Source organism: Pyxicephalus adspersus, chromosome 11 (assembly GCF_032062135.1).
Source record: "Pyxicephalus adspersus chromosome 11, UCB_Pads_2.0, whole genome shotgun sequence".
NCBI classification, from domain to species: Eukaryota; Metazoa; Chordata; class Amphibia; order Anura; family Pyxicephalidae; genus Pyxicephalus; species Pyxicephalus adspersus.
Window position 1 is genome coordinate 39,439,653 of NC_092868.1, and position 22,487 is coordinate 39,462,139.

Here is a 22,487-nt window from a genome sequence, read left to right on the forward strand (position 1 = left end):
GAAGGGTCTATGAATAGGTGTATTCCCCAATCAGCAGCATGCAATTTTAAAAAAAACTTTTAATTTTTCCAAGCATTAAATGGGTTGTATAAATCAACTTATAAAAAGAAAAATACTTAAGCCCTGACTCCAGTTAAGTTAAACAACTCTGACAGTCTGTCTTCTTCCATATGCCAAGGGTTATTTGCACATTTCTGCTCGGGTGTTCTAGTAAAAAGCACCTTTACTTGAATTACCCCTTGCTTTTTTTGCAGGCTCTCTTCTCCTATGGGACCGATTCCCCCAAAGCCTTCTCTCTAAGGGCGCTGTATTCCCGTTGCAGACCCAAGGTCATCACTATAATGCAGGACCAGTAGTCCTACATTTTAAGGGAGAACCTAGGGAGTCTGTCCACAATCCAGACAGGAATTCAGGAATGCACTGGTTGCTGCAAGTGGGTGGTGTTGGGTATCAAGATATCAGGTAAGTAAAAAAAAATGCTTTTAACAGATACCCCAAGCAAAAATTAGCATAGTAGTTCTGTAATTGATCTGGAATTAGGCTTTAAATCAATTTTAATATGAGTGTGCAACACTACAAAACATCAAAGGGGGTGAATACTTGTGCATAGTGCTTTATATAAAATGTTCTTCCATGAAACTACAGAGGATTCAGTACATGGCACCAGGCGCAGAGCTATTTTGATGCCTGTAGCTTCCATCTGTTTGGCAGCTAATGTAGAACGATGGTGATTCAGCACAGCACCACGCGCCTTCCACCACCATCCGAGTTCACTGCTAGGGATGGCGTTGCCAGAGGGTTTTGGCATGAACAGAATTCCTCTTTGTGCCCAGACAAAAGCTGTAATTGTGGAGGAATCTGACATTCACAGACAGTTGCTTTAGCAATGAAGGGGTTAAGGGCAAAAAGGGGAAATGGCAACACAGGAGAAGCTTTGTGTGATCTCTTGATTTAGAAGATGCAGTGACTGCTTGTAATACAGGTCCAGAATACTTCTCACTGGCTGTCACTATGGGGATTACAAGATTTACTTCCAGCAAAATAAAAAAAATGCTGTACTAGATTTTAAATAATTAGGGTGGCTTCACATCTATGCATCTGAATAACATTTAGGTATTGCATCGGAGTGGTGCTTTGTCATGTGTTGCTGTTTCCAAACTTCCTAATTTTGATTTTGAAACCGGAAAACAGTTCGCTGTAAAGAGATTTTTTTCATCTAAATTATTGATTTAAAAGCTGATGGAAATATTCCAAAATTGACACGTGTACGGCAAACAAAAAAGTTCTTTAAAGTAAAAAAAATTGTCTGTAGCTACAATATGGAATCATGGCTGCTCCCATGTACATACATATCTTGTTTCAAGTCTGCAAAAGTCCAAAAAAGATAATCTAAGATGTCATAGTGACTGCATAAAGGTGGCGTATACTACGGTCTAAAGCTAAGGTGAGGGCATTGCTCTTCCATTTATATAGTATAGTGAGGGTTTTCATCCCAGGACCCAAATGTAGCCCTCCAGTTCCAGCATCACTGAAAAAAAATACATTTAGTCAAATGCCATAAAAAAAAAAAAACAGATCAAATGCGCACTTGCCAAAAATGCACCAATGTTTCTTCTTTGCTTTTTCACCTAAAAGGCCTAAAAACTATTTTAAAAATCCCTATAAGTTTATTTTATGTGATTCACCCACTGCTCAAAAAAGGATCAGTTCATTTTTTTTTTCACAAAAACGTTTCCCTTGTAATCTCTCTATCAGAACTTTATCTACATTTCCTAGACTGCCATCAGTTTATGTTGAATTTTCAGGCTGACAATTTACAAGTACATTACTAGATGGTGCTTTGCTGGAACCTCAGTCTAGTTGGACCCCCCAAGTTTAAATCCTAATAAATAAAATCCATACAATTGGCTTTAGTTATCACACATCTCTGGTGTAGACTATTGTGGGTTCTTTGCAGGAAATAAAAAATTATTTTTGTTGAATTGTTGATAAAAATTTCCTATCTGCTCTGTTAAACAAACAAAATCTCTTTGTGCAGTCTTGCATGCGTACACGTGGGTGGTTTTCCTGTGTCAGTTAATACTTCAAGCATGCAATGTGTAACCATCACGCCTGTAAGTTTTGTTTTTTTTAACATGTAGTTAGAGATGTTCTTCCAGATCTAGTGTGCAATTGTAACAGAAAAAAAAAAGTTATAGTATACCGTATAAAATATATATTACATCTACTTGACCAGTTCACAAAGTTTCGAACACTTCACACTATATTACCATCTAAAGTTGTGATGAATACAAGCAATTGTTTTACACTGCACAATAACTTGGATCAAGTCATAATTGCTTGTGTAATAAACTGAAATTAGCCATTTCAGTTTCAGCTGCATGCAGTATTGAATCTCACCCCTTGCAATGAACCCTAAATAACAGTAGCGCCCAAAAGGGATTCTGATATCTGTATATCTGATTAGATCCTAATTACTGTTTAGGACTATGAGATATGTTTATACAGCCCAGTTAACATCACATGCAGTCCAGTGGACTCAAAGCAATACATGGTAAATACATATTAAAAGGGACATGCTCCAAGGTTGTCCTGATGCTTTCTTTGCTACAAGATGTGTCAATGACATTAAAATCAGCCATTAACATGGCCATAAATCCGGAGCCCGGTAGACCACCAGATGAAGAAGTTGGCATGAAAGTATAGGAAAAGTTTATTCTATTGCAGAAGGAACAATGTCTGTCTTTTCTGCCATAAGCAACATTTATTCACTGTAACATACTATAGTTTATATTCCATTTAAAAATGACAATATATATATATATATATATATATATATATATATATATATATATATTTGATCTGCAAACATCATTTGACAATTTCTTCCTCCTAGTAACACTTATAAGTGCTTCGATACAGATTCACATAAGGCATGTACAGCCTGATACTTCTTTGTTGTAGGAGGTAAATATGGACCTGTGTGGGGTAAGGGGGGGGGGGGGGGGGGGGGGGGTTTGAAAAGGTATGACTTGTACTTTATGTTTTTCATGGAGACTAGAACAGACATGTGCAAACTAAGGCACTGTACCCCTGGACTAGAAAGTCATAGGACATGTAGATAATTGGCCATATTAATGTGTGAAAGGTCCTCCTGCTGTACCATTGTTTTGTGCCGATAATAAAGCATTACATAATCAGCTCAGGTTTGATATCAAACGAGAATCTTGCACGTGTACAGTGTCCGTCGTCCAAATGACCGCCCTGGCAGATCCACGCGTGATGGACGGCGAATGATCACATTGCAAGTAAGGAGGAGAGAGCGCAGTGGGATGGCTGCTCCGTCGTTCTCGCTCTTCATAGAGCAGAATGGTGCTCTACGTACAGCGCTCGTGCATGCATCATGCAGTCGTTTGTCCTTGGAAAGCATTGTGAAAGATTCCACTGTCAATTATTGCACGTGTGTATTTAAAGCCTTAAAGTTTGCATTTATCACTATTCTTTTCACTTTCATTTAGCGGGATACAGCAGTTCAATATACAGCAATAAGGGCTGGTTAACAATCCATGACACTACCATTTATCACACACATGATTCAGAAAACTCCTGCAACAGGAAATGTTCTATTTGAACTACATAAACATAAAAGATAAAGACATATATATAGAGCTAAAAAAGACTAATTCAGTAGCAAATATCACATTGCAGATAACAGTGTTTATTGTCTTCAGATACAATTCCAGCTGCATTTGTTTTTCTAACATACAGTGCTATAAAAACTGCACATCAAAGGTAGGTTAGGCATGCCAGGTAGACTTTCTACACGTACCGTTTAGGCCGGCTGCATGCAAAAATACAGATACTACACTCTTTTAAATTGATATCTTAATTTTTTTTCACAAGCAAAAAAAAATGATACAATACAATGAGTTGAGTTAAAGAAAAATTTTATAATTTAGGAAAAGCCACTGACTGGCTCATTCTGCTTGAACACTTTCCCTAAGCCTTTCAGCTTAGATCAACTGCGAAAATATCCCAGGTTCATGTGATTGTGTCCTGTACGTATTCTGCGTGGCAAATCATACAAGGCTTTAATAATCATTACTACAGGAGAACAGGGTGATCATGGTAGGGTGCATTTACTACGTCTGTTCAAGAACTGGCAGTTCTTGGATCTTTGATAGAACACAACATGAAATCCCCCCATGCATGTTCAAGTCTTACTAATCAAGAAAATAAAAGACAGGTTAACATCCTCCCAGGCCAATACTCTACTTCTGGCACACTGTGCATATTCACTATCTTTAGGCTTATCTGTATGACCGAGAACTTGACAAGTCAGTAACAGGTCAGTGTATGAAGATGACGCTGCATGTACTGCTTATGGACAGATATAACCACATTACAGAGGAATGCTGAGCTCAGCTGCTTTTCTTAGCCTTCGTTCTAACATTACTTGTATGAAAATGTATAAATATTTTAAAAAAGAACTCCATTGAGCACTATTTAACACTAAAATTGTTGTTTAGCCTGCCAAGTGGATGTGCTCAAAATATCTTCCTTGGCTTATCTTAAAGCAAACCATACCAGTAAAGCTTGATTCACTTTAATCATACAAAGCAAGCATACAGGATGGCATGGTAGAAGTGACTGTATGTAAGTTGTGATAGCAGGTTCTGCTCTGACTTTCTGGTAGTAGGAGCCATGAAAGCAGAGTACAAATTTTGGTAAAGTCTTTAGTACAAGTAAATGAAGACTCAATTGGCACAGGAGCCAACAATGTAAAACTGATGCAGTAGCTGCACTGATTTTATTTATACAATTACTAAACTGCATAATAGATTGACTTCTGATCAAAGGAGGGAATGGAAATGCTTTAACCTTTGATATCTAGGCATGTTCCCCTATATATTCCCCAGCACATCTCACAGACCTCCACCTTTGTGGTCACATTCCGACACCATATCTGACCAGCAGATGGTGCTGAAGGTTGCAAAAAACTAAGTGAAGCTTATCTGAAAAAAGCATGGAGGTTGCCATGAGTTCATGACCTGCAAATGCTGGTTGTATGGCTGTCCTAGTAATCAAAGTCTTAATTTGTGGATGAACTGTCACTATACTTAAAAGAAACACCTATACAGATAGTGACTTATGACCTCTCACATATTCATACTAGTTTTAGGGGCAATAATGCCAGGGAGTATTTCCAAGCAACCAGCATCCTGAGAAAAATTACCCCAATGACAAGCCCTCATGTTTATTCCAAGAAAAGTTTAGAGGGTCAAGGTGTAATTTTCTGTGAGCCTTTTACAACTACCTAGGAACTCTGCATGGTAATCTCCTCTCTATAGCAGTGACAGAATAAGGCCAACCACCATTGACATCATTTCTTAATCTTCTCACTCACATAGATCCAATTGCTCTGTATCAGGTTGGTAGAGTCCCATCCACTTCACCAAAAACCAGAAAACATGGTGAGTTGGGTCAGCTAGCAGAGTTGAGTTTACTCCAGTTTACTTTAGTTTGACCTTCAATTTTTTTAATCAATTTTATTTGTAAGGTAGACATTGTCTGTGCCTAATCTGCTGAGAACATAGACGTGATCAGTTAGATTTCTATTACTTTGGGTTACATTTTGGAGGTGAAACTGGGGCTTTCCCACAGACATTGGATTTTTGCTTTATCTGATATGGTCCATGGGAATCCTCAGGCTGCATTTACACCTTTCTATTGTGAACATCTTAGGAAAGCACAGCTTACACCCGTCTAAGATACTGACAGAAACACAGAAAATGTCCTGCTTTTAGAGACTCGACATAAAATGTAGACAGGAAGTGATTTTGCAATCATGGAGTCATCTTACCTGACAGACAGGGTAAAGTCACCTGGATTGCTCTTGCTGGGACGAGCCAAGAAGCTCCCATGGACTCCATTTGTCAGGAGAAGAGTTTCAGCTTCTAGTCCATTGATATTTGGGTGGAACCATCTGAAACAAAAAAAAAAAAAGCATATTAAATAAAGGAAAAAAAAAAACAAACTACAATGGTAACATGCATTGTCATATGTTTGTTCAATTCCAGGGTTGTTTTGGCACAAAAATATATTTCATTAATCCTTTGTACAGGTTTCTTGTAAATAGAAATCTGGCACAAAGCAGATTATAAGAAAGGCTACCTTTAGTGAAAACTTAAGTTCATAAAAGATATATATTGCTTTTTGTCTCTTTTCGAATGCTAAAACATTGCAATTGGATGCTCATCCTCACCACCCAATATGGTGGGAGATGGCTAAATGAAGCTTAGTGCTTACAGAACATCAAACTTATGTTTAGGGAAATGGAGAATTGAAAAAAATAAAAGCATCTGTATCTACGTTTACTCATCTTCTTGGCAAGGGGTTTTCATGGAATTTATCATCTACTTACACATTTTTTTCACCATATGTACATTTTGGATTGCCCAGCTTTGGGACAGAATTACTTTATAAATAAAAGGTATTATGATAATAAAATCACCAATCTATTACACAGCGCTGTACAATAAATAGGGGTTGCAAATGACAAACAGATACAAACAATGACACAGGAGGAGGAGAAGACCCTGCCCAAAAGAGCTTACAATCTATAGACTAGGAGCTACATTTGCAAACTTTAGTACACTTTTTATACATACACACAAACACACACTTATAAGCATTTGAAAACCTATCTAGGACACACAGTTTCCTAACTATTAACCGCCTTGTCCTCTCTCTCTGTTCTATCTAGCGTCTATTATCTTGCATATAAATTCCGAGCCACATTGTATTCCACCTACAATGAGGAAACGTACAACTAGCTGTACACGTCACAAAGTTTAGAAATTAAATTACCTGCTAAATTAACTACCTGTTATTCTTTCGATAACATGAAACTGGTCAAAATGATCTTCCAACTATTTCCAGACTGTAGATTAGACTTTTCCTTCAGCCCCTTCTACACGAGGCCATCTTACGTTTTACTCTGTATGCAGTTACTACATATCCAATCATCCCCAAAATACTACTCTATGTAAATTTATAGGAAGCATTAAAGTATAAGGACTGTGCAGAGAATACTTGAAACAATGGATGGCTATTGAAGCTCTCCAAGGCTGGACAAGATATCATGGGAGAACCAGGGTGATCCAACAAACCTGGAATAGATCTGGTCCAGCATTTTTTGCCAATACCAAATAATATTTTAAAGAAATCCATTCCAGGTTTGCTAATCCACCCAGGTTCTCCCATGATAATCTATCTTCTCTAGTCTTGGGGAGCTCTAATATATCAGGCTCAATGGATAAATTAAATATATTTTCAGTGGTTGTAGCAGGTTTTCTGTAAGGCAGCAGATATCTCCATCCGTAATACCTATATTGGTTTAAAGAAGATTTGTAGCAGTATGCAATATTCCAATGCATAATGACTAGATTCTGGCCTCTGGAAATTTAGGTATGTACAGACCAACTGACATAGTACTTTTTGAAAGCTATTGAATGTAAAAAGTTTTTAAATAGCAAAACTATTGAGTAAATCCACTGTCCTTGGTTTTTGAATAATGCTTTATCTGAAACTATATTATTGATGATGTAGACAAAATAGTAGTGACATTACATAGCAAGCATGTTACGGAAAAAAAAATACAGAAGCCTAAGGGTTACTCCCGCGTTGCCTGCCTTTTCCTTACTGTAAGAGTACAAATCAACACTAACACTGAATAATGATGTCTATTAGTCTATGAAAGAGGAAAACATCCATAATCTAAACCTAGGAGCACTTCCTGTTAAGATAAGAAAGTAGTTAGGTGGACCGCACAAGAAGTTTAGGTGTCCTCTGACCACGCAAACATTTGATGCACAGATGGCTGACCTGCATGGTTGTGTATATATCTCTAAAAACTATTTAAATACAGCCTTACACACTATAAACAGATTGGATTAGGATAGTCCGAGGTGATGCAGCACCCAGCTGTACATGGGAATTTCACATTGCTGTGCCACAAATTATATAGATAGCAGGTAAATTTGGATTACAGGCAAATACAAATATCGGAGTTTATTCCAGTTATATATATTTTATTAATAATGAATATATTACCTCCTATTGTGTGTTACTTCCCCCACCCCCTAGATTGTAAGCTCTTTGGGGCAGGGTTCTCTCCTCCTCCTGTGTCACTGTGTGTCTGGCTGTCATTTGAACCCTTATTACATGTACAACGCTGCATATTATGTTGGCACTATTAAATTCCTATTTAATAATAATATTTTCAAAATAACCAAATCTAAGTATTAAAGTAAGCAGTCAATGGATGGCGAGGGCTGTGCTAGTTTTAACATGACTAAGAACTTGCTAAAGAAGAGCAGAATGATAACCATATTGGTTTGCTGATGCTCTTACGTTGTCCTGTTCGTATTTTCTGGGTTCTCATCTCTTTTACATACCTGTACTCATGTAAAAGATTAGCTTGTGAAAATCTCACCAAAGTAATATAATTTTTGCCAACACTATAATTAGTACTGTGGCACAGCAGTAACTGTCTGTAGACACAACAATTATATCCTGCTCTGTAATTTATTAGACTTTATAAGATCTTTATACTATAAATAGGTTTATTTAATAAACTAGAACAGAAATCCTTTATTAACGACACCTACAAACATCACTTTATCCTGTGCAGGTTTTATAAAAAGAAAGTGCGACACATTAACATTTAAAACAACATGTAAGCTGGAATTTCACCGACCAATCCTGGAAATGGCCCTCTGCATAACAGGAAAATGACTACAGAGCAGGGAAACAAGTTCAGCTAAATCTTTCTCCAGTAGGTCAGACTGTCTATGCGTAGAACCCAGAATGCAGCCTGTTATCAGGTCACCACCCACTGGCGTGCATTATCTACTGTAAACACGCTGCTGTGAGTCAGGAGACCATTCACGGATTCCACATACCCTACTAAAAGAAAAAAAATTATAAATTGTATAAGAATTATGCAAGTTTCCATCGTGTAGGCCACTCATCTTTACTGACTAACTCATTTTTCCTCTCGCTCTCAAAGCGGTCCTAAACGAAAAAAAAAATAAAAAGGTCACCAGGAGGTAGAAAAAACTGACAAAAGAGACGTATGATGGCAAAAAATGTCAAGAAATAAATAAAGCTCTGACTTCAGGCGGCTTTTTGTTTTAGCTCGACAGTGTATGGTGGCACACACAAAGCTACCCGCCAGAGACAACATAACTCCTACGCATGCACACGGATTATTAGGATATATTGGCCATCAAATGGCCGAAAAGTTGCCTTCCTCTAATGTGGCAATGATAGGCCCTGGACCGTCATCAGCGTAAGGGGGCTGCGCACAGCCATGTTTGTCACAATCAGACGCTATGTTAGACGCTTACACCCACCAATGCTCACCAGCCTCATTATTTTGACAAATATTGAACACAAGAAATGAAATGTATAAACTTACAAAACAAGGTAATAATAAATATATGCTATTTTATATTTGTAGTTGCAATGTGAATTAAAGGTAAATTGCATTTAAACAATCTAAACTCAGACTTTTCACTATACATAAAGGGGTATTTATGTGTACAGCGCTGCGTAATATGTTGGCGCTATATAAATCCTGTTTATTAATAATAATAATAATAATAATAAACAACCCTTCTATGTTATGTAAAAATTCTGTTTGTTTTGGGTTTAGCCTGCCGGGATACATACGTCACACATTCCCGGAAGGCTTTTGGGTGCTCCTTCTGTGCATGCCCCAGCACCCCGGGCATGCGCAGAAGGAGCCCTTTCATCAAAAGGGAAACACATTGCTGATCTCACACATGCGCAGTGACACAATCAAGTTTTTTCCCCATCTACATCACCCGACCTCCCACGTTTCAGGTGACGTAGGAAAAAGAACCCGGAAAGGTGCCCAGTGCGCCATCCCGACACGGGGGCTGATGGAAGAAACCTCCAGACCGATAGACTGCTCTGCGGAATTGAAGGTAGGTGGGTTTCCCATTCATAGATCGGTCTCATATGTTATTGGTGATGACGGCTTTGCTTTCTCCCTTAATGTTGCTTGTTCAACTCTCAATGGTGTGTTGAAAAGGGAACTGCAGTAGGTATTCTTGATTCAAAGAATTGGTTCCGTAAGTGTATTTAATTGAATTGTTCTCCTATTTAGAGTATGTTTTTGATGTACGTTTATTGATTTGGATTCTATTGATAAAACATTTATAGGTCTCGTGGCTTTTTTCCTGAAGACGCAGATTATAAGTCCGTGATATGCGTAGAATAACCAAGAACGAATTTACTATTGTTCATTGATTATGATTGATTTTATGTAAAAATTTTACTTTATGTGATCAATTACATAAAGAGTAGTTGTTATTTTTATAGCAAATACATACATGAGTCACAAGTATATATATGCCTAAAAAGTCCCTTGAACCAATTTTTTTTTTATTTTTAATGGTATTTTGCACACTTCAATAACTGTCCTGATAATGCCTGACCAATGACCAATGCACATTATTGACAACCGTGGATGGTAAAGCAGAACGCCAGAACCTCTCTTCAACTTTTAGATATGATTCAGAGAAGAAATAAAAACTAGGACTTGGTGACTACAGGACATAAAGTGATGATAATACAAAATGTTTCGGCATCAACGACCAAAAGGTTTTATTGCAACTTATGCATACAAGAGACACTCATGCACATTGTTGTATCTATGCAATCACTTCATTTAGAAATGATGTAACACACAGCAATTCGCTAAAGCGTTTCAGTCTAGGAGGCCTTAATCAGGCTATGACTATGGCCAACCTAGACTAAAATGCATAAGTGGATGGCTGGGAGTTACCGTACATAGTTTTTTTAAAGAATGTGATTGCAGAGATACAGCAATGTGCCAAAGCATTCTTCTTGGATACAGTAATAACCCGGAGAAGGGTTCCTTTTGGTGCAGTGCATTTGGAGGTTGAGCAGAAGATATTTTGTTATTTTGTAATTTCACCTTTTATTGTAGAGGTTCTCACATAGTCACTCTTACGTACTAAACCAAGGAAAAAAATATTGGGGGTTTCTGAGGGAGGTGAAACTCTCCAGTGACTCATTTAATGGCATTTATAAATCTGGATTGCACGGAGAAGCACAAAGACCCAGGAATGACATCACTGCATCTAATATATAGGTAAAGAAAGAAAACAGAACAGGTTTTATTTACAAATCTGATCAGCAGAGCAGTGGGCTTAATGTATAGCCTGGTCAACAAATGAACATGTTGGATGGCAAAGGAAAAATGAAATAGTGAATCACAATATTTTACTTTTACTTAGACTGATGGTTGCATCTGACAGCTGACAAGGACAGGGTTTAGATTTGTGAATTTTTTTTTTTCATTATTTCTCTACTACACGTGCATTTTCGCTGCTACCAATAAGAGGACAGAAAAAGGCAGGAGTTTAATTTAAACCTGCAATACTCACCTGTTCGTTCTGTCAAAATCCTTATGCTTCTTTTGTTCCTAAAAAGTTTTTTGACCATCTGGATTGGCTGGGATGATGTAACTCCTGCATATTCATTCATTCACAGCATGTGCAAAAAGGTTTTACAAGTATACCAGGCTGTGGTCATCTTCTACAATGCTGGACTAGAGGTCCTGCATTATATGTAAGGATGGTAAAGGCCTGTCCACGGATCTGTAGCTGCAGTGAGAGCAATGGAAAAATTGCCAGATAATTTCCACACGAAAGTTACATCATCACAACCTGGCCTATCAAGAGAGCCAAACACTCAAAACCCAAAGAAGACTGGATGAAAATAAACCCGTAGGCAATAGACGGACTGTGACCTTCACATCACGGCAAAAGGACATTTACTAGGTAAGCATTTGATATGCAAAACGTACTAAGCATGCTCATACATTGCTGCAAAAGCTCCTGGGAGTCCCGAACTTTTGTAAACCGTTCCCCCTTTAGCAGACTAAAACATTGAAAAGCAGAGCTAGAATTTACTGGGCAAAAGTTGAACCTGAACTTAGAAACTGACGGGTTCTGCAGAAGGACACAAGAATAAGTTTTATGACCAATACAGGTATTTGTAGGCTTCAACAAAGTATCTGTGTTTTAGCGTTGTTGTTACGTTGGACACATAATACATCAGATTAGTGAAGAAGTGTAAAAACTCGTCAGGTTTTCATTGCTATTAAGGGCTCCATTATTTCCCGTCCTGATGACAACATTTAACCAGACAGGAAATGAACAACTTTCCCAGCAGCACAGAAATTAAAAAGTTTTCCCGTATTAAAGCAGAGGTAGGCTGTAACCATGTCAAATTTTTATTTTCACCTGTGTTCCTACTGAGAATCCCCCTCCCCTAATTCCTGCCTGGTAAAACCTCTGCCCACCAAACAGGAACTGAGGGTGGATCCTTTTATACCACTAAAAACCATTTCCAATCTATTTCTGCTTTATACAAAACTGGATCGTTTTTGTTGACATGCACTGTAAAGCAGCTCAGTAATCAAGAATAAATCATTAAACATAAGCCATAAAAGTACTGAAAGGTTACCTGGTACCAAACCCTGCAAGTGGCTGGACATGAGAGGTAAAAGCAGTACAGGATGAATACTGATAAACTGAGAAAGAAGAGAGGTAGAAAGATGAGCTCCCTACGGTGCAGCTTCTCTTTTTACTTTCCAGTCACAGGCTGGCGTTGGTCCAGGGTTACTTGGTTCAGAGAAATTGGTTTGAATAATCAGACTTTGAATAATCAAAGAAAAAAGTATTGTAGGGGAAAAAAAAAGCTTTGGACTGAAGATGTATATTGCAGCCAAATCAATGTTTTGTTTTATTGTATCATTTAATGGGATATTAACGTTTTTAGCTAAAGTTTTGCTTTTGTTTTCCTCTCAAAAATTATGTGAAAGTAACAAAAGTAGAAATATTCTAAAAGTGTATTTATATAATAAAAATGTTGTTTCTGTAATATTATATAATACGTTTTGAGAGACAGCCATACTTCTTTTTAAGAAGCCCCTGCTTCTCCTTGCACAGTGTTGTCCCTTGCAATACAAGCTATAAAGTAGGATTGGTCTGAATAAAAAATACCAACTGTGGTCTTTGAGAACTGGCACATACAAAATACAAATAAGATTTCTGTACCTAGATCATACTATGTTGATGAAAGACACACAATATATGTAAAGGTAGACCTGCAACTCTTCCTTAACAAGATAATTCAAAGGGGTTCTGAACTGACAGACCCATGGCCATCAGTAGCAAATATTTCACATGGACTTACTTTCCAAAAGCCGAAAACCTATTCAGATAAAATTCAGATCCTAAACAGGATTTAAGTTAAAAAACGAGATGAAGTACTGATAGACTTCTGGTTACACTGATAGCAATGCATAAGGCATTTTGGCAAGGAGAATGACTTTCAGCTAAAAATATTCATTGCCAAAAGAGTTTCCCATCTGAAACAGTTGGGAACTTATATGTCTGCACAGCTCAAATTTAACTGGAATACAGTCAGTGGCCTGCAGACGTAAAATATCCAAGAACAGGATACTCCGTCCATCTGCAGAAGTAGGAAATCATTCCAGTAATATTGCGTTAAGCTACAACAATCACGTCCTTGGCCATGTAATTCAATCCACAAGCTTGCTTATCCAAACCCAACATTTAACCACTTTGCAACATCACCTTGCAGCTGTATGCCTTGTACAGACAAAGCTTGATAAATAAGAAAGCCTTGTCACGTCACAGTTACCCATGCCATGCTTTAGACTTGTCAGCCTGCCAAGCTGTGCCGAGGTCTGCAGGATGATATAACACCGCGGCTAATTAACGCCAGGCTATTCTGAGTACAGGCAGCATGTCAGGGCAGAATTTAGCCCTTGATGGGGCTCGTGCCTCTTTGATGCTTTGCCAGGGTTATTTTTTCTCCTTGCACATCAGAGAAAGTGAAGCAGAAATAAAACCTCGATGTTCTGTATTTAGCTGATCCACAGCTGTGGAGGTTTCGGTGCATCCCAAGAGCGGTGAACCTGGTGGCCAAGGTCCAGGACCTCAAACCTCATAACGTGGCCTACAGCCAACTGGAGAGCCCCAGGAAGGGACATGTCATTAAGCAAGAGGAATCTTCTACAAATCTGCAAAACATGCTCAGCTGCACACATAACCTTCCGAGATGCTAGATAATACATGAAAATATGTCAAAATGTCAATGGAAAAGGTTACTAATTTTCCTGTTTTCATTAGTTTTCAGCAGTATTTGAGCCGAAAAAAAAAATTATAAAAAGAAAGAGAACATTTTAAATAAAACAAACTGCACACAAAGAATAAAAAAACAAAATCCAAAAGACTTAACCACAGCATTTTTGTCTGCCAGATGTTCTTATTCTGATGGCCATCATAATTAAGGAACTAAATATATTTTATAAAAATTGTTAGCTGGTTCTTTATTGCAGGAGGAACAGGAGATTCACCCTTATACTGTACACTGAGCTGCACATGTGTGATCCCACCATGGCACCGGCAGTGTTAAACCCAGGCATTTTATTTAAACCATGTGGGAAGAAATTGTAGGTGGGTGGCAGCCTCTGTATTGTGACCCTACTCATATTCAGTAACCACCCAAAACAGCCGGGGGGTTACTGAAAAGTGCCAGGCGGTACGCCCTGCTAAAAGGGGCTGGGGAAAAGACTGACAGGGAAAAGACTGACCGGGAAAAAAACCAGGTGAAGCTGGCAAGGATTACGAATGTTAAACTAGTTTTAAATACTTCTTGTTATACTTCAAAGAACTTCAATACTCTTTTGCTGCTTGCACTGATGATCTCTGAAGTAGTGAAAAAGAAAGCTGGATGAGGAATTTGAGCATTTCATGGCCCCTTGCTGTGCTCATTGGTATGATCCAAAGAAGTTTTTTTCTTTACAAAGATCAATATTTTAGGTAGTAAGTAAAGTACTTTAGCTGCAATTTGGGAAATATTTAATAATCAATATTATTCTTAATAACTAGTTTAAAGTAACTTACAAATGATTTGTCACTGAAGGTAGGGTTTCTCGTCCCCTTACTGCCAATATCAGAACAAACTATAAATAGGAGTCCAGTTACCAAAACTAAATTTGTGGTCTGTAAAGAAAACTGAAGTCTAGGTTTATTAAATGGCCCAAATTAGTGCTCCAACTAAGCTGTATTTTATAATACAACAATAAATTAAACAACTGCTGATTTTTGCGAAAAAAAAAGTATAATTTCTGTACCTCTTCATTTGTTCTTAAATGTAATAAACTGGCTCACTGGTCTAGGTGTGGGTCAGAGTCTGACTGCAAAGGCTGAAGACTATTTTCAGACTCCCAGCATACTCATCATTACTTCTATCAGTTTATAGATACCTTTTTATTGAATTATTTAGGGGGATAAGGGGGGGCCGCATCAAATATAAACCCTCATTGGCCTGTCTAGCTACTATACCTCGCATGGAAGTAACAGAATAAAAAGAACTCTGCTTACAACCGACTACATAACAATCCTAATACATTTTCATAAACAAATACTTTCAGGAAAAGCTGGTTATATTCATAGAGGATCAGCTTGTTTTGCTTACTCGGGAGTTCCTCTTTAAACTCTGCTCCTAAATGTGATGCAGAATGATCCATTTTGTAAGCAGACATTAGGTATAACCTCATGAATGTTTATACTTGGATAGATGGTCCATGAATACAGCTCACTGCTATTTTGGTCTGTCTGGCATTTGAAGTCTGTTCTGCGAATACTGAGAGTGCAGCCCGCCTAGGGATCTATTAACCATTGGGAGAATAAACCGAGACCATGCAAGATAAACTGGAAAAAAGTGCAAACTTTCACACTAAGTGTTTTTACTTTCAACTTGTATTTTTGCTTTTTATTTTATAACCAAATATATTTTGTAAAGGAAAATTAATTTTAAATGAGCATAAGTATGTCAGGTTGTTGACCTGTGTACATTTTTACAAATGTCTTCCAACACTGCACACCAACTCATGACAAACACAGAACCATATTCACAAACATTTGGACTATTCTTATTCAACTCCAACAGTGCATCCTTAAATAGAATGGTACACCATGGGAGGGCCATACGTCAATACAGAAACATCCAAGCACTCACTGTTGGTATTAAAGTGGACCTGTCACTGAAAGTTTATTATAGAAGCTACTACTACTAAGTTGGGCTCATTGTAAAGAATGCCACTTGCCGGGATGCAATGCTGATCTTTTGGTGTCTGTAGTCTCCGTCACACACTTGAAACAGACATGCAGATAAAGGAGAGGCAACTGGATGAACACCTAAGCTGTATACTCCTTCTGGGTGGATGATTCAGAAATTAGACAGAGGATCAGAACACCAACCTGGCAAACTGTATTTTTAAGAACCAGATTTTTGCCTTCATTGGCTTTCATTTTCACCTTAGAATCAAATCAAAGGTCCTTGCCTTCAAATCCCTCCACAGTTCTTGTCCCACTTACCTTTCTGACCTGAAAGAAAAATATCCACTAGCCGCTCTCCGTGTACCTCCAATGACTTACTAATGACTTCCTTACTCACACGCACAGCTCCAAGAGTTGCCCCAACTCTCTGGAATGGTCTTCCTCGTCCTATTCGGCTTGCTCCTAGCTTCTGCTCATTTAAAAGAGCACTCAAAACCCAACTTTTCAAACTTGCCTACCTGTCATCTTCTGTTTTAAAAGCATCACTACTTCACACCACTCCATATCTCCCCTCCTATTGTGTGTTACTTCCCCCAACTCCTAGATTGTAAGCTCTTCAGGGCAGAGTCCTCCACACCTCCCTGAAATGAAGTGATTGCGTTACAGAAAGGCTTTAGTTCCTCACATTCGTATGCAATCTTTTTGTTCAACCCACTGAATTAAAGCTGAAAGTCTGCAGTTCAACTGCATCTGAGTTGTTTCCGTTAAAATGAATTGTGGTAATGTACAAAACTAAAATTAGAAAAAAGTTGTCTCTGTTCAAATATTTATGGACCTAACTGTATGAGCAGCTGCAGTTACGTCAATTAAACATATAGGAAGAACAGTAAACATTTTCTCTGCTTGTAAACAGACCGCAAAGATTGAATATAAATTTAAAGCTAGATAATGATAAAAACTATTCGAATGCCCCTATTTCACCCCACCCCTGGTAGTGACCAACACAACCAGGTAGCTTCATGATTTCTATTCTGCTCAGACAGCTTAATCACTTTCAGCAGCTTCAAGCAAAGTCTTTCAAATGGCTGATGAGCAAAGGTAGTGCCAGCACTGGGGAACACAGGAAAGCTGCTTCCATACTTCATCTGTCTACATGTATTTGTGTGTTTGCAGGATTTAACATCTTGACTAGAGAGTCACTTTAGAATGTCCTATCTATCCATCTTATCTAAATATACCTATCACAAACTTTGGTAATTGAAGCATAAAGATTAAAAAACAATTTAGCAGAAAGTTGCTGTCACAAAAGAAAATGCACAATTAGAAAGCTAAGCAAATGAAGTTATTAGGAAATCATTAGAATAATCAATTTGCTGGTAAAGCCGAGCTGCAACACTTTCCTACATCTCAGGGCTTCCCTACTGGTTCTTTAATGAGCAACACAGACCAATAGGGAGAACCATAAGAAGAAGGTTGGGTCTGTCACAACTTTTTACAGCTAAGGTGTTCAGTTTACATTTTCCAGGTTTGTTTATTAGAAAGTAGCATAAATGTACATCTTGCCAACTTCCACACTAAATAAAAGTCAAAATATACAACCATGTCCTGCTGGCAATGTATGTGTTCCCATAGGCAGAGCTTGGAGCCCAGTCAATGATGATGACTGCCACAGCCAGCGACACACAATGTAAAATGCACCCAAAGGGCTAAATGCAGGAGTTTAAAACCATATTGCCATGGCACACTACAAATACCCACCAACTGGAAAGAAACAAATTTAGGAAAATAGTTTATTTGTGTAATGGGGTAACCAAGCTGTGCATTGCTGTGCTACTCCACTCTATGTTCTAACAGAATAATGGTGGTTGGGAAGAGTTTACAGACAGCATTGGGAGATGGCAAAAAACAATTCTCTGATTCTTTTTTCCAAGGATTAAAGATAAAACCTGGTTGTTCATGAAACTCAGCTGTTTATAGAAAGGGTTACTTTTAGTGAAAGACACATAACACAGCTAAACATACAACCCCCACCATAGATCTGTCATATTAAAATGACAAGCAGTTCGTTGCAATGCAGTTTTAATATAACCTCAGAAAACCAAAAACATGAGACGTTAAACCACATCTAACATCCTTAAAACAAGTGTAGGGTGAAAAAAACTTAAAAATATGCATCTACATTTCCTGGATAAGCCCATAAAGTCACATACAGGAAATCTGTACATAGATTACCCTTAAAAAATGCGCGTAACAAAGAATGACAGCTCAGCCGCCACAAAAAAAAAAACACGGAAACTTTCTCCAGGACTCCCTACAGGAGAAATGAAAACACAGCAATTCCAGGAGGATGAATAGAGAACGTCCACATTTCCCTTCTTTGGCTAAAGCTGTTGAACCAACTTTTCTTTACATAACACAAGCGGTCCCGTCTTGTAGTGCTGAATGCTGGTACAAGGACATCTCAAGCTGCCATAACAAATCCCAATTTATATTTAGGAGATGTAACCTACTTGCTGGTTGTCTCCAATTGTCACAGGGTCATTCCATAGCATTAACACAGCTTTATTGTTGGTGGTAGTCTAGTCAAGGGGCATTTAGGGCATTGCATGATTTATATTTGTTCTTTGCACAAAGGGCTCCCAATTGCAATAAAAATCATTGGGAATTAAATTTAGCCCTGCCCAGACATCTACCCAAAGGAGTTTGGCAAACTTTGGTAATTGTTACTACCAATCAAGTACTGAATGTATATTTATGGTATAGAGCAGACTTTCTCGACCTTTTTAAAATGGGGGAGCTCTCGACATAATTTTCACATCTTCAGGAAACCCCTGCTATAATTTCTATATCCACAGCTCTTTTTTAGAACAATGGTAGCAGATAGTGGGACATAAGGCATCCATCAATTGACTATACATGTATCACGGTTAAAACCAACATTTATTGTATGTACATCAGAAAAATGTTTACAAAATGTACATTACAGCAATTACTTGTTTACAATGGTCTCAATAAATGAATTATTTTTTCCTAGAATGGGACAGAAGGTAGATTGTTTGGTCTGGGGCAGAATTAATTTAATACCAAAGGGATTGGAGCAGCGGTCACCAACCGGTGGTCCGTGAGAAAATTTTGGTGGTCCGCAGACCCCCTGTACAATTCCCAGGCTCAGGGAAGTGGGCAGGCTGTGTCTCTGGACATAAGTCCAGGGTAATTGTTCTTTTTGAGGGAATGTTGCGAGTCTGACAAGGATATTTAAATATTCAAAGGCTATAAGATGTTATATATATATATATATATATATATATATATATATATATATATATATATATCTCCGGTGGGGATATAGTAAGGGACGGAATTGCCTGCAGATGGACTGAGGAAAAGACCTTTTATTCAGTACATGTTTTATTTGCCAATATAATTTGCTGTCTTGCATAGAAGAACTATGTCTAGCACAGTTAGCATAGGAGAACTATGTTAATAAGATGCACCATTATAACTATTGTTTCTGATTATCAATACACTCAATTTTGTTTGCCACAAGAAGCCTCTTTCTTTAACTTTATATTCTTAATAATGGAATTGGCAAGTGTATTGCTTGTGTACTTCAAGTGACCCTCTCTGTAGATTGATATTTTTTGCTGTAATGTAATTTTTGTAAACAATTTTATGATGTACATACAATAAATGTTGGTTTTAACAGCGATACATGTATAGTCAATTGATGGATGCCTTAAAACTGCCACTATCTGCTACCATTGTTCTAAAATGGGATGTGGCATTGTTGAAATTACCAGTAGGGGAAATAGTCCATTTGAATATATCCACAGCTCATTGTATATTAGCATAGTGGTCACTAGGAACAATCCTTCTTACATTGTTGGCCAGAAAAATGTCAAACTTACGGCCAAAAAGATTATTGGCGTCTAAACTGTCCTAAGAGACGGGAACTGATCTTTGCTCAATAAATCTCTAGAGGAACCCTGGTTGAGAAATACTGGTAAAGAGTATTATTTGTTATACAATTCCCCCTTTTCTTTCTGGTATAGGAAATGCCATGGCAATTTTAGTAGCTCTCATTACACTAATGAGAGCCTGGTACCTGTTGCAGGCAGGTAAGTTTCCTGCCAATAACAAGTAAAGCTCTTGGAAGCACAGTAAGCCGTTCTTTTCTATTAATTACTAGTTTACCATAACAATGGTATTTTTTTTTCTTTAGAAGTAAGCCAGAAATGGATATGGGTTTCCTAAAGCATGATGTAAGTGAGCACACTTGACATAAGAGTTGACTTGTCGTTAAGCTGTTCTATTAACCTGAACATGTCCTGTGGAGTCATTAGACACAACCTATATCAGGGAGTATCCCTCTGTCTGTCTTTGAAGGTGAAGTGATCCAAGGTATTGTTTACAGAAGTGTCTAATTAAAGATAAACCATCAAAGAGAAGTTTCAGCCATAAGCCATATCAGGTAGAATAGAAATGAAGACATTTTTACTGGAAGTGCAATACTGCAATAAACTTTTATTTGAAGGGAAACAATAATGGAGAGAACTAAAAAAAGGCAAACAAGCCCGATCCACCAGTCCTACAACCTTTAATACAAATAGTTTGGTAACATATTTCCAACATGAGAATGTACATAGCAGCCAGTCAAAAAGGCAGCAGGAGCCTCATCTCGAAGGAATCTACAAAAAACACTTTGCAGCTAAAGCACCAACATCAGTCAGTTGTCTGCAGGAACCCATAAACATTATAATTATCTTTCAGATCATTAGTTCTGGTTTTCTGCATCATGGATTTTAGCTGTCAAACTAGGATCATGTGACACACACTTACATTTCTTTATTTTTAAGTAGGAATCCACACACACAGAGCAGGACCCTTGTGCAGCCATATATATTTTCTTTATCATTAATGCATAGCCAAAACCCTGTCCCCCACCTCAGGAATGAATAATGAAGGAGCAGCAATAGATTGATGAGATCATTATTATGGTTCTCCCTTCTATTAGCACATGTGCAGTGTTGGACTGACAGCTTTGCATACCTGAACGGCCCTACTACTGATTTGCAGGGGGTTATATAAAAAGTTCCAAGCACCTGCGCTACCAGAATTTCCAAATCTAAATATATAAAATGGCATTAAATGGTGTTTATTATTTGCCTGACAACTCACTGAAGTGGAACAATAATGTAGAAAGGGGCAGGCGATGTCCCTTCTGTAATAATGGGCCTTACCTGCCTGATGGTTCCGGGTTTCTGGCAACAAAGCCGAGCCGCACATATGCTGCTTCAGCTTTGGTTTCCAGGTAAACCAGAAATCCTGGCTTACCTTACATGTGCCAAGGACGAACCCAGCACGGCCAATTAAGGCTGCCCAAGATTGTCTCTGGGAGCAAGAACAGGAAAGGAGACCGGAAAGGAGAGGAGGACAGCAGCGCCTGTGACGGAGCAAGGACAGGTAAGTGTTAAATAAAAATTGTGATCAGACAGGTATGTTTATTGCATGTCCTTTCTGCAATAAAAGCCTGGTTGCAATTTTTTATTTTCATAATTTAGTTTTGCTTTAAGTCCCATCAACTTCGTAATTTCCCAAATTTAAGATGTGTGAAAAGCAAGGAAAAATGTAAACATCTAAGAAAATCAGAATGCACAGCAAAGCTGTAACATAGGACAGGAAATGTAGAATATGTAAAATTTGTCAGTAAGGGGCCTGAGCATTGCCCCCACCTCCAGTACATTAGTGAGAAGAGACAACAGTCGGTTCCCCTCAGTGACAACACTGACACACGTACCTCCCTGCCTGCACTTGTCTCCAGGAATTCAAATTGTCATTTTTCTAGTCTCCAGGGCTCACCCCCTCCCCTCAGTGCAGCCTCCAGATGTGATTCTGCAGGATAGGGAAATGTAATCACTTTTCCATATAGCGTAATTTAACATTTTAACCATGTTGTAAAGAGGAAGAACAACAAAACATATCAGCTGTCACTGCAGTTACAGCAGAATTATGGCAGAAGACTTTACTCTCCGAGTACCCAGGGCTGGTGAAAGACACATGGCATGTGAAGAACGGTGACAATGGCTCTTTGGTACTTTGCCAAGTTCTTGTGTTCGGTTTTGTGGCATACAAATGCTGTCCTGACTAGCTAAGGACCGCCAACTGGGATTCATGTGCACAATTGGAGTGCACATGCGCACATACTGAAACAAGGAGAAGCCACTTGAATTGGATGAAGATAGTTATAACAATATGAAATTATAGAGTCAC

At 38.2% G+C, this 22,487-nt stretch overlaps 1 protein-coding gene across 2 annotated transcripts in view; it reads right to left on the reverse strand.

Annotated features, from left to right (window-relative positions):
• The window catches only part of LOC140340568 (tyrosine-protein phosphatase non-receptor type 11-like), a 75,416-nt gene that overhangs the window by 30,226 nt on the left and 22,703 nt on the right, over positions 1 to 22,487 (reverse strand). For both annotated transcript variants that reach the window (XM_072425855.1, XM_072425854.1), the window contains exon 2: positions 5,864 to 5,986. In XM_072425855.1, coding sequence (XP_072281956.1) covers positions 5,864 to 5,986 — 123 coding nt within the window. The remainder of the gene's footprint in view (positions 1 to 5,863; positions 5,987 to 22,487) is intronic.